We start from the raw sequence: 12,030 nt of genomic DNA on the forward strand, positions 1-12,030 counted from the left end.
TACAGCACACAAAAGCTTAATACATTTAATTTATTGCACCTTTCTGCGATTTGGACATTGCATATACTATTATCATGATAGCGATAGTTGGATATTGTGCAGCCCTAAAATGAGCAATCTAGAGCAGAATATGAAATACATTATTTATTTCACACATACAATTTATATTGTCAGATTGCACAGATCTAATTGTAGTAGTCTAGTGAGATGAGACATTTTTTGTTGACTTTTCCCTGGATAAATCATTTAGATGCGTGTGATTGAAGCTCTTTTTTACTCTGAGTGTTCTTTGCCAAATAAACCCTTGGCACGCTCCACCATCGGGCCTCTGAAACAGTTGGTGTTCTGAAAACCGCTCGCATATCTGAATGTTGATGCAGCTCCATCCTTTGTCGTCTTTAGAGTCCTTCAATATTTTAGTCTGACTCTAAAATTAGGGCGTCTCCTATTAATATAAGGTGCAAGGCAGCAGGTTTTAATCGTGTTGTGGTTTGTGCTGTCACGAGTTTGTCCCGTTTTTATCTTTTGCTTTATCTGAGTTTGTGAAACTAAAGGAATGTTTTTCTTCCTCAGAGCACATTTCTCGGCAGGTTGAGACATTTCATTGACATCATCGACCCTTCCACTTTGTTTGTGACCGAGGTACCGAAGTCTTGTTTATGTTGTTGTGATTGATGTGAATAAATCAGCGATTCTCAATCAGAGGACTTAAAGGATTTTAAATAGATTGTGTTTAGTTTTATAATGCTCTCTGAGTTGAATTTACATAGTTAACCATATTTTTATATCAACATCATCATTTAGAAGTAATAGGTTGCTTAGATAAGCAGAAGAATACTTTATTTATTCATATCTGACACAGAATGGACTTTGTTTTATGTGTATAAACAAAATCCCTTTTTTAATGTTGTATTTAAGTGAGGATAAGTGTAAACACAGATATCAGATATTAGTTATGTCTAAGTCAATATGAATAGGCAAAGAATTTAATATGTATATAAAATGCATTGCTTTGATAGGTCTGGCGCATTCAACATATGGAAATATTGCATATTAATATAATTTTTAAAACATTGAGGGAAGCTATTGATGTATGCTGAAATCAGTTAGTTTTGTTTATAGTACTTTCGTAGATATGAAGCAGACAAATCAATACTGACACACAGAAAAACACATGGTTACTTACACTTGTGTGTTGCAATCTGTCTCTCTCAAAAGGCTGCGTCAGTCCTTTTAAAAACAAATCTGCAGTTCAATTAGGAAATAAGCAATTGTGTCATACTGACATATGTCAAGAAAAGAAAATTAGGTTTCTCTAAACATCGTCCTGAGGCTTAATAGTTTATTAATTCTTTAATTAAATGCAAAGCTGACATGACTGAAAATGGCTGAAAGGAGCATACACTAACTTATGTATTATTCAGCCTCAAGATGGCACAAAACAGTCAAAAACAGCAGAAATATAAATATGAAAGTGAATGTATATTCACTGAGGGTCAAGATGATTCAATGCACCCTAATGAGACTTTGTTGTTAGTTTCAGAGGTTGTTGTCTGCAAATAACATACTTTGGACTGTGTGACTGACCATTCAGAAAGAGCCATGTAATAATAATAATAAATAAATTAAACTATAACTATTTAATTCCCAGTTATGGGTTAGGGCTTGAAGGGCATCCGCTGCTAAAAACATATGCTGGAATAGTTGGCGGTTTATTTGTTCAAGCCAAACGAAGAATAAATGAGTGACTATTTAAAATAATATTATTTAAAATAATCACATTTTATTAATGTTATTTCTGGTTATTAAATAATTTGACTGTTTTATTACACTGTAAAACCCAAAAAGTTAAGGTAACTCAAACCATTTGAGGAAACTGATTGCAACAAACCATTTAGGATCGAAAACTAATCTCAATGAGTACTGCGAACTTACTCCATTTGAGTAAATGAAGCAATTTGAGCACAGTAAAACCCGGTAAATGAAGAGAACTCAAACCAACTGAGTACTGTAAAACCCAATAAGTTAAGGCAACTCAAATCGTTTAAGGAAACCGATTGCTACAAACCATTTGAGTTCAAAAACTAAACTATGAGTACTGTGAACTTACTCCATTTAAGTTGAAGGAATGAGGTATTTAATGAACTCATTACCTTCAACACTGAGTTCAAAACTCTTTTCAAATTAGTAGAATTAACTTTCAGTACATTTTGAGTTAACTACACTCATCTCATCTGATAAAGTTGACTGTTGGGTTTTACAGTGTAGTAATAGTAATGAAAAAATATAATAATAACAATAATAATCAAAAATCATAACAAAACTGCTTAGCCTTTATTATATAAGAAAACTGTTACTGTTTACTGTTGTTGTTTTAATGTTGTTTTAATTAAAAAACAACAACATCAGTGATATTATGTGAGCAAACTGTAATTTAAAGGGTTAAAATGCCTAAAATGTATGATTTTTTTTAACAATTGAAAGTGTAAAAATAATAAAAATGCAACATGTTTTTTTTATTAAGCATTTTATCCTCTTTGTCTATTTTGTAACTTTTAAGTCACACAAACCAACATTTTTATGCCCAGCTGTAAAATATTTTATTGTCTATAAATTGTATTTGTAATATTTACTAAAATTGGCATTTAGTAAAAAAAAAAAAAAAAAAAAACTAGTCACGAAGCCTTCAGATATTATTGTGGATAGTGGAGGAACTTAGAACAAATTTTTTACCATGCACTGCAAACAGAAATATCTGTAAATTAGCTACGCTTTTGAATTTCATTATGGGACCTTTATCTTTCTTTACAACAACTTTCAACCTTTAAAAGTTTGAAAAAAGTGACTTTTATGAATATTTTTAATAGTTTGAATTTATTTATGGTTTGATTTGATGTTGTATATTATGCAAAAAAAAAAACTTGTAATAAACTGGCTGTAATAAATTTTCTGTTATTTTACAGACTTATTTCTCTATATATTAATTCTTACACATTATATTATTTAAAACTACTAGAATGTCAATAAAAGTCAGTTTGTTTAACCGTAGAGTTAAATTTTCAACATCAAAAGTTGACAGAGCAAAGATCGACTTCCCATAATGCAATTCACAATGGTAAAACTGAAAACACTTGTGAATCACAAAATAGGGAAACTGTTAACTGATATTTTTGCAGTGTGCACTGATCATAAAAACTGATTGATTTTGCCTTTCTCCTTCATAGAGTCGTTTAAAAGAATGTATGAAACTCCTGGATGATTTCAAACGAGGGAATCTTCCTGCAGGTGTCACAGATCAGCAGGTGATGTTTAGAAGGATCACGCATGTGCTAAATGTGCTGCAGTGTTTTATAACGGCCTGTGTTCTGTGTTCAGCTCTGGGAGGCTCAGAAGGTCAAGCAGGTGAGAGTTTGGAGCTCTTTGTTCACAGTCACTTTATAAACGATGGATGGTGTTACAGTCACTGACTCGTCTACTTTCAGGCCATCATTCACCCCGACACCGGGGAAAAAATATTCATGCCTTTTCGCATGTCAGGTAAGAGCATAATGAAGATATACACCCTACTTTATTTTTTATTATTAAAGAAAAAATTCTACAAATAATATTGAAGACAGATTATTAGTAGTTCATGAAATAAAACAAGTCAGATTTCAGTCTTTTATTAGTTTATTAAAGAAAATGATTATAAAAATTACATTAAAGACAATGTATAAGAAGTTTATGAAATAAAAACATTTTAAATATTTTAAGAAAAGTTTTAAATTTAAAAAATAATACTAAAAATGCCTTATCAGTAGTTTGTGAAATAAAAAAAAAAACAAGTCATATTAAAATCCTTTATTAATTTTTTTAAAAGAAAAACTGAATAAAAAATAATAATATTTTAAGACAGATTAGGGGCTTATGAAATAAAAACAAGTCAATTTTAAATCTTTAATTTTTTAGTAAAGGAAAATGCACAAAACAATATTAAAGCCACATTGTTAGGAGTTTATGAAATAAAAACAATCCAAATTTAAATCTGTCCTTTTTTATTGAAGAAACAAATTATAATACTAATATGGAAGACACATTATTAGTAAATCATGAAATAAAAACAAAACAAATGCAAAATCTTCTATTTTTATTAAATAAAAAGTGAATAAAATCATATTGAAGACACATTATCAGTAGTTCATAAGATAAAAAAACAAAAATTATATGAATCACTATAAATAAAAATATTACTTCAAGATTAAGAGGATGGATAATAACTAATATAACTAAACAAATTACTCTATAAAAATGCTGAATTGTTTTAGTCCAACGAGACAAACTCAACGCTGAGTACATTTTTTCAATTAAATTGTAATTACTTAATTTAACCTAACAATTGGGTTTGTTTGGATGTCCATGTTTTTTCCTAGTATTTTTTAGGGTGTAGCTTATGCATTATTATATATACACACACAACCCAGGCTCGTTCTGAAAACATACCGCTATATAAATTTCTGGAGACAGCCAAATATGTCCCAGGAGCTACGTATTTTTGCCTTTTTTTTATTTAAAGGCATTCACCCAGAAATTGAGCACAGTGTGCTTAATTATATTAATAATTTTCATAATAGAAAAAAATTGCTTACATGGGCAGGCTTGCGAAAATAATACCCCACAAATTAAAGATAATGGGGCAAAGAAGTGAAAAGTAAAAATAAGTAATGAGTCAAATAAGACAATAAAGTAAATTTGCGGCATCAAATCTGAAAGGGTTTTTTCAACCTAGGCTCATTCTGAAAACAGCTCTATATGCATTTCTGGAGAGCACAAAGTACGTCTCAGGAGGTCTGTTTTTTGCCGTTTTTGTTTTCGCAAACATGGCTGCTGTGTACACTTTTTGAGATCCCAAATTTCTCGCGCGAGTGCCATTCACGCCTGCTGTTCTCATGCAGGTAAGCGGTCAGCTGGTAATTGGGAAAAGGACCGGTGTCATACCACCCCGTAGTGTTCGCTTTAAAAAAAAGAAATGCTGCCATCCGTTCGTTTGGCTACATAATTTGCGATCTCCAGAGACGTATATACAGTAGGGCTACGTTTTCAGAATGAGTCTATGTTGCAACATACACATTGATTAATTAATTAATTAATTAATTAATTAATTATACATCACTTCAAAGTTCTCTTTATTAAAAACTCAAAATCAGAAAGAATTCAATTAAGAGTTGTCTAAAGTGTAAGTAAATGGAAAACAATAATTAAAGTGATAAAAAAATATATTCAAATATTTCCCAAATGATGTTTGACAGAGCAAGAGATTTTTCACAGTATTTCCTATAATATTTTTTCTTCTGGAGAAAGTCTGATTTGTTTTATTTTGGCTAGAATAAAAGCAGTTTTTAGCCACCTTAAGCAATATATGTTTTTAGATAGTCTACAGACCAAACCAATGTTATACAATGACTGGCCTAATTAACCTAACCTGCCTAGTTAACCTAATTATGCCTTTAAGGCTGCATTTACACTGCAGATCTTGATGGTCAATTCCCATTTTGTGACTATCCGATTTTTTTAAAGACCTGCTTACATCATCTTTTAAAATTGACTCGTATCTGATCGTCTGCATTTACTGCATTGTGGATCCGTCGGCGCCGATTCAGTGGCGTTGCTCGCTGCAGAAGTTGGGTCTTGTTGTATGCAAACACATCAGCTCAGACAGTAGCCGATTGCTGACTAATTTCATTGGCTGATGCTGCTATGACGATCGCGTCAGTCCCAACTTCTGACACACCCTCTTTCAAGCGTTGGCGCTGAAGCCCCGTGTGAATGGGGCATTGCACTGTATACAGCAAAGGTGAATGACCAGGAAAAAAAGAGAGCGGGCGCTGACTAACAGCTGATAATTAAAGAGTGCTCTTTTCTCTATTTGTGTATGTAATCTGTTCACAGCTTTGACAAGCTGTTTTACTATAGTTTATGACAGAAAGGTTCTCATTTGTTCATCTTCTTATGATATGATATATAGGCTTTTTTAAACCTTTAATGCAATGTTCATGGCTGGATTTATGCACTTGATGTAGCTGCACTAGTTTTATATTAGTTTATATTGGTTACTTGGTGGACATTGCGCTCTCTCGCTCTCGTTAACATGCTCAAATACCTGTTCAATATGACATTATGAAAGCTGTTTAAGTCCTTGTGTATGAGATTTAAGGTTTGGGACTCTGCTGAAATCTGTTCTGAAATGAAAGCGTCAGTCATTTGCTATGGTTTTTAATGACGCATGACTCGCATTCACAGGTAAAAATCCGATCTACCTGCTTACACTACAGACACGAGAACACCGATCCGATTCATATCGGATACATTTCCACATATGAACAAGGCCTGAATCTGATTTGAGTAAATCGGAATCCATAGCTGCGTCCCAAATCACATACTTATGCACTATTCTACGCCATTTTGTAGTATAAATAGTGTAAGTAGTGTGTTGACACTGAAAACTCTAAAAATAATAAGTGCACTTTAATTACCCGGATAATGCACTCATTCAGCCGGTAAAGTGAAGTGTTGAATGATGGACACTTCACGCACTCAACGACTGCAGGTTTGCTTACTTAGCGGAAGGGGCCGAGCTATTGGGCGCACATGTTGAATAACTTCATTTATTTTGGATGGTGAAAGCAAAATTCTCATACGAGAGTTATTATAGCGCCTCCCAATGGTGAATGCGGTTATACTCACGGCAGGTATTATTTGATAATTCGGTCGTTTATTTCTTTGATTTGGCGACCATCAAACGTCATTAGGAAAACAGTTTGAATTTCCGCTTAGTAAATAAACATTAGTGTGTCATTTGGGACGACACTACATACATATACTAGCCTATTGAGTGTTTAAGTGCATATAAGTACATAGTGCATGAGTGTATAGTGTGCCATTTGGGACGCAGCTTATATGATTTGTTCCTGCTTACACGTACATGGGCCATATCCGATCTGTGCCACATGGGGGAAAAAAATCAGAATTGAGTCTCTTGAACAGTGCGGCCTTGTGTCACTTTAAGCTCAATACTAGTATCTTGAAAATATCTAGTCAAATATTATTTACTGTCATCATGGAAAAGATAAAAGAAATCAGTTTTAAAATTAGTTACTAAAACTATTATATTAAGACTATACATAAAGTATATATTTACATATGTAATCTATCTAGGTGTTCACAAAACCGTTTCTTAAACACAAATAATGTCCAACACTGTATTTAATAAGATTAAAAACACTTATTTTATTTATTGTATTTTTGATCAAGTAAATGTTTTATTCTTATAGATGCGGTTCTGTTTTTACCCATCCGAAAACATCAATTATTTATGCACGTGTGCGGCTGATTGTTCATGCCGAATAATTAACAATACAATCACACCATATCATTAAAAAAAAGAGCATCATGCATATTCAAGCAAATGCAAATGAAGTGAGGACAGCCGTAGAGGTTATTTCTGTCTCTCTTCTGATGATCTCTGAGTTGTGATTTGTTGTTTTTGCTCCTCTTCTTATCTGTGTCCGTTTCACAGGCTATGTGCCATTCGGGACGCCAATCGTAAGTCTTACATTTGCTTGTTAAAAATAGATCAAAGTGCAAATCAGAAACAAACAGAAGAGCAAATATGAGATAAAGACGCTTCAATCCAATCATTATGCATGAGCCAGTATTGAAACATCCAGGTCTTCTGAGCTGAGAGGTGTTGAAATCTGCATTGAGCTTCTAAAGTCTGTCGTAAAGCTTTGTTTTTGTAGATAAGTGTGAATTATTAACGTGCATCACTGTCTACTGTTTACTAGTCAGTCTTCTGACCTGCAGCTGATTGTCTTGCAGGTTGTTGGTCTTCTCCTTCCTAACCAGACTTTGGCCTCCACTGTTTTCTGGCAGGTAAAGTCAATTGTTCCCATCATTTTGAGCTCATCAGTGCCAGGAAGCGTAAAAGCTGACTCTGCATTCCCATCAGCCACTTATTCAGTTATAAATGCATAATTAGACTGAAGTAGTTTAATAGGATTTCCCTACTATACACTCAGCTCAGTTATGATTTTGTAACAATGCAATTAAAGGGACAGTTCATCCAAAAATAGAAATTTACTCTCCATCAAGTAGTTTGAAGCCTTTATGAGTTTCTTTTCCTCCGGGTGCTCCGGTTTCCCCTACTGTCCAAAGACATGCACTATTAGGCTATTGGATGAACTAATTTGGCTGTAGTGCATGGGTGTGTGTGAATCCAAGAGTGTATGGGTGCTTTCCAGTACTTGGTTGCGGCTGGAAGGGCACCTGCTGCGTAAATCATATGCTAGAATAGTTGGCGGTTCATTCCGCTGTGGTGACCCCTGATAAATAAGGGACTAAGCCTGAGGAAAATTAATGAATAAATATAGTTATAATAAACTGCCATTTAAGTTTGAATCAGTGAATCATTTACTGAAGATTCACACTGACCAAATTATTTGAATCAGTGAGTCATTCATGGAAGAGTCATTCCGTTCTGATCATTTGTAAATTAAATATTGTGTATATATTATACCTGCCAACACTCCCGTTTGTCCTGGGAGTGTCAGACCATCTCCCGCCACCCTCCCGTTTTGTTATTTCTCCCGGGAAAAACTCCTGTAATTTCATCCCCCAAATTTTCATAGCGGCCGCCCGAAATCCGGTGCATAGTTACTGTCCCGGACACCTCACCCCCGACACCAAGACACTATATCCCCAGTCTCATGGATTTTCAGAGATTTTTCAAACATTGGCAGGTATGGTATAACCTTGAGGTTTAACCTGACATGAAAAATCTGTGAATCGTCCACTGAAGATTTGCTCTAACAGGATCATTCGAATCAGTGGATCAGTAAAAGGGATAGCTCACCAAAAAAAGATAATTCTGTGATCATTTTCTCTTTCTGCACTTGTTAAAAACCTATCTGAGTTTCTTTCATCTGTTAATCGCAAAGGACAATCAGATCAAAGGACGAAAGAAAATCATTTAGATTAAAGATTAAAAGAGGAAATGGTATGCCTTTAACTGGATGTTCGCTTTGATCATTTGAATCAGTGAATCATTAACTGCACACTCGCTCTGATTGGATCAATTGAATCCATGAGCTGTTGACTCAAGAAGAGATGCAATCAGATCAGTCCAATTCATGAAGTCATTAATCAGTGCAGTTTGCAAAATAATTTAACATGTTAACTTAACTGAATCAGCTCATTTAAGAATCAGATTATTTCTTCAGTATATATATAACATACAGTTGAAGTCAGATTCAGATTTATTAGCCCCCTTTGATTTTTTTGATAATATTTTTCTTCTGGAGAAAGTCTTATTTGTGTTTTTACAGCTAGAATAAAAGCAGTTTGTAATTTCTTAACCACCATTTTAAAGACAAAATTATTTGCCCCTTTAGGCATTTTTTTCCCGATAGTCTACAGAACCAACCATCGTTATACAATAACTTGCCTAATTACCCTATCCTGCTCAGTTGATCTAATTAAACTAGTTCAGCCATTAAATGTCACTTTAAGCTGTATAGAAGTGTCTTGACGAATATCTAGTCAAAATTATTTATGGTCATCATGACAAAGATAAAATAAATCAGTTATTAGGGATGAGTTATTAAAACTATTATGCTTAGAAATGTGCTGAAAAAAAATCTGCTCTGTTAAACAGAAAAAAGGGAAAAAATAAATAGGGGGGCTGACTTCAACTGTATGTTTGTGTTCTAAATATATTTTTTAACGTATATATATACACACAAGCATGTATATATATTTGAGAAAATGCTTATTTATATTTAGACATATATATGTATATGACAAAAAAATACATATAAATTTAAATATCCATGTAACAAAACTGTTTTGTATAGTTTTGTTTCTATGTACAATTGAATTCAGAATTATTAGCCCCCCCTTTGCATTTTTTTTCTTTTTTAATTATTTCCCAAATAATGTTTAACAGAGCAAGGAGATTTTCACAGTATGTCTGATAATATTTTTTTCTTCTGGAGAAAGAAGAAGTTTTTTTCCGACTGTCCACCGAACAAGCCATCATTATACAATAACTTGCCTAATTACCCTAACCTGCCTAGTTAACCTTATTAACTTAAATTATTAATTATTAATAATTAACTTTAATTATTAATTTAAATGTCACTTAAAGCTGTATAGAAGTGTCTTGATAAATATCTAGTCAAATATTATTTACTGTCATCATGGCAAAGATAAAAGAAAGTCGTTATTAGAAATGAGTTATTAAAACTGTTGTTTAGAAATGTGTTGAAAAAAATCTCTCTGTTTAACAGAAAAAGGGGGACAAATAAACAGGGGGGGCTAATAATTCTGACTTTAAATGTATTTGTGTGTATCACTTTTACTTAATAAATATATGTAATACACACACCTATTATGCCAAAACAAACTTTTAGTTTAGATATGATTAATCATGACTAATCTTAGGCGAGCACTTGTGCAAATATTATTGCAAATAATATAGTTGAGTAAAAATTATGTGATTTTGGTTTGGAAAATAATGAAGCAAAAGTTTTTTTTTTCTACTCTGATGTATTTGTGTGCAGTACTTAAGCACAGTAATGAAGTAAAAATATTAAATCTAGAAAATTAACTCTTGGATTTAAATGGATTTGTCATTCGTGAAACATTACAGTGAATGTGACCTTCTCCAGAAGAGTGTCTTCACAGAAAATGACACATTAACATTCACATTTCAATCAAAAAGAGTAAAGCTGACCCTGAATTTCTCTCCGGCAGTGGCTGAACCAGAGTCACAATGCATGTGTGAACTACGCCAACCGCAACGCCACAAAGGTACGCTTTGACTTTCAATTCAGGTCAGCGTTTCGAGCTTGAACTCTGTCAGTGCAGTTGCAGATGGTCATTCAGTGAAGCGTTTCTTTCTTCTCGATTCCATCTGAATGACCATCGTTGTGTCCCGAGGGCCAGACGGCTGTTCTGCATCCACATCTGCAGTGTTTTTCATTGCATGGCGTTTCCAGCACCTGAAACTTCATTGTTTTTTTTTTCCACAATGTCATCTTTAGCCAACGCCAACCTCAAAGTTTATTCAGGGATACGTGGGAGCCGTGACCAGCGCTGTTTCTATTGCCGTAAGTCATTTTTAATTTTGATTTCATTTTTAATGTTAGTGTTTAAAGGTGCGTTCACATGGACATCAGTAATCATGTTATGTACCTCATTCTGAATAAGACAAAACTAGTGTTACTCCTCTCAAGATGAAACAAAGGCTCAAGTCTTGATCAAGTTCTTGATTATAACTGACATTTATTCGGACACGAGTCTGTAGTATGTCTTGTACATTCTAGCCTTGCACTCCTTTATGTCCCAATAATGCCATCAGAACTATGAAAAGAAATACATAAACTTAAATTAACCCTTTAAAGGTGACGTTGCACGTAATGAACAACATACATACAACCAAAAGATAAAGTGCACATTCAACATGTAAAGAAATACACTTAATTGGCTAATTATACATTAACATACGGACACATAATCATACATGTTCACATACGTTAACACTATACGACACATACCTCATTGGCCTCTTTTACTTAAGAGGAATAAACTTGAAGGGTTGCAGTTTCTCTTTAACAAACTTCTTTGTACTTCTTAATCCTTACAAACGTGTTATTAGCACAGCACCTTGTAGTGCACCGGAAAAATATCTTGATTGCAACAATGAAATAATTCCCAAGCTAAACATGACAAGAAACAGGTTCCCCCCTCCCCTTCTATAGTTTTAGTTAAATAACTTGAAATGCATTAACAACAAATATACATTACTTATTTATTCTAATGATTACTAATGATTAGAGTGTAGTATACAAGAATTGCTTCTGACGACAGCTACAACTAGTCTTACTGAAATTTCCACGGATATACAGCGGGGAAAATAAGTATTGTACACATCATGTTTTTACCTGGGAATAATATTTCTAAAGGAGCTGTTGACATGGTATTGAAGCAGATTTT

The 12,030-nt window shown here is 33.5% G+C and overlaps 1 protein-coding gene across 5 annotated transcripts in view; it reads left to right on the forward strand.

Annotated features, from left to right (window-relative positions):
• The window catches only part of sfxn5b (sideroflexin 5b), a 29,679-nt gene that overhangs the window by 5,439 nt on the left and 12,210 nt on the right, over nt 1-12,030 (forward strand). For 2 of the 5 annotated variants that reach the window (XR_015506838.1, XM_087280586.1), the window contains exons 2-8: nt 574-642; nt 3,225-3,326; nt 3,483-3,537; nt 7,553-7,578; nt 7,855-7,908; nt 10,789-10,845; nt 11,079-11,144. Coding sequence is in view for 4 of the 5 variants with exons in the window: in XM_087280586.1 (XP_087136712.1) it covers nt 574-642; nt 3,225-3,326; nt 3,483-3,537; nt 7,553-7,578; nt 7,855-7,908; nt 10,789-10,845; nt 11,079-11,144 (429 nt within the window). In the remaining variant the exon portion in view is untranslated. 5 annotated transcript variants of the gene reach the window in all.

The sequence above is a fragment of the Danio rerio genome, chromosome 14 (genome assembly GCF_052040795.2).
Source record: "Danio rerio strain M-AB ecotype USA chromosome 14, GRCz13ab, whole genome shotgun sequence".
Taxonomy (NCBI): Eukaryota; Metazoa; Chordata; class Actinopteri; order Cypriniformes; family Danionidae; genus Danio; species Danio rerio.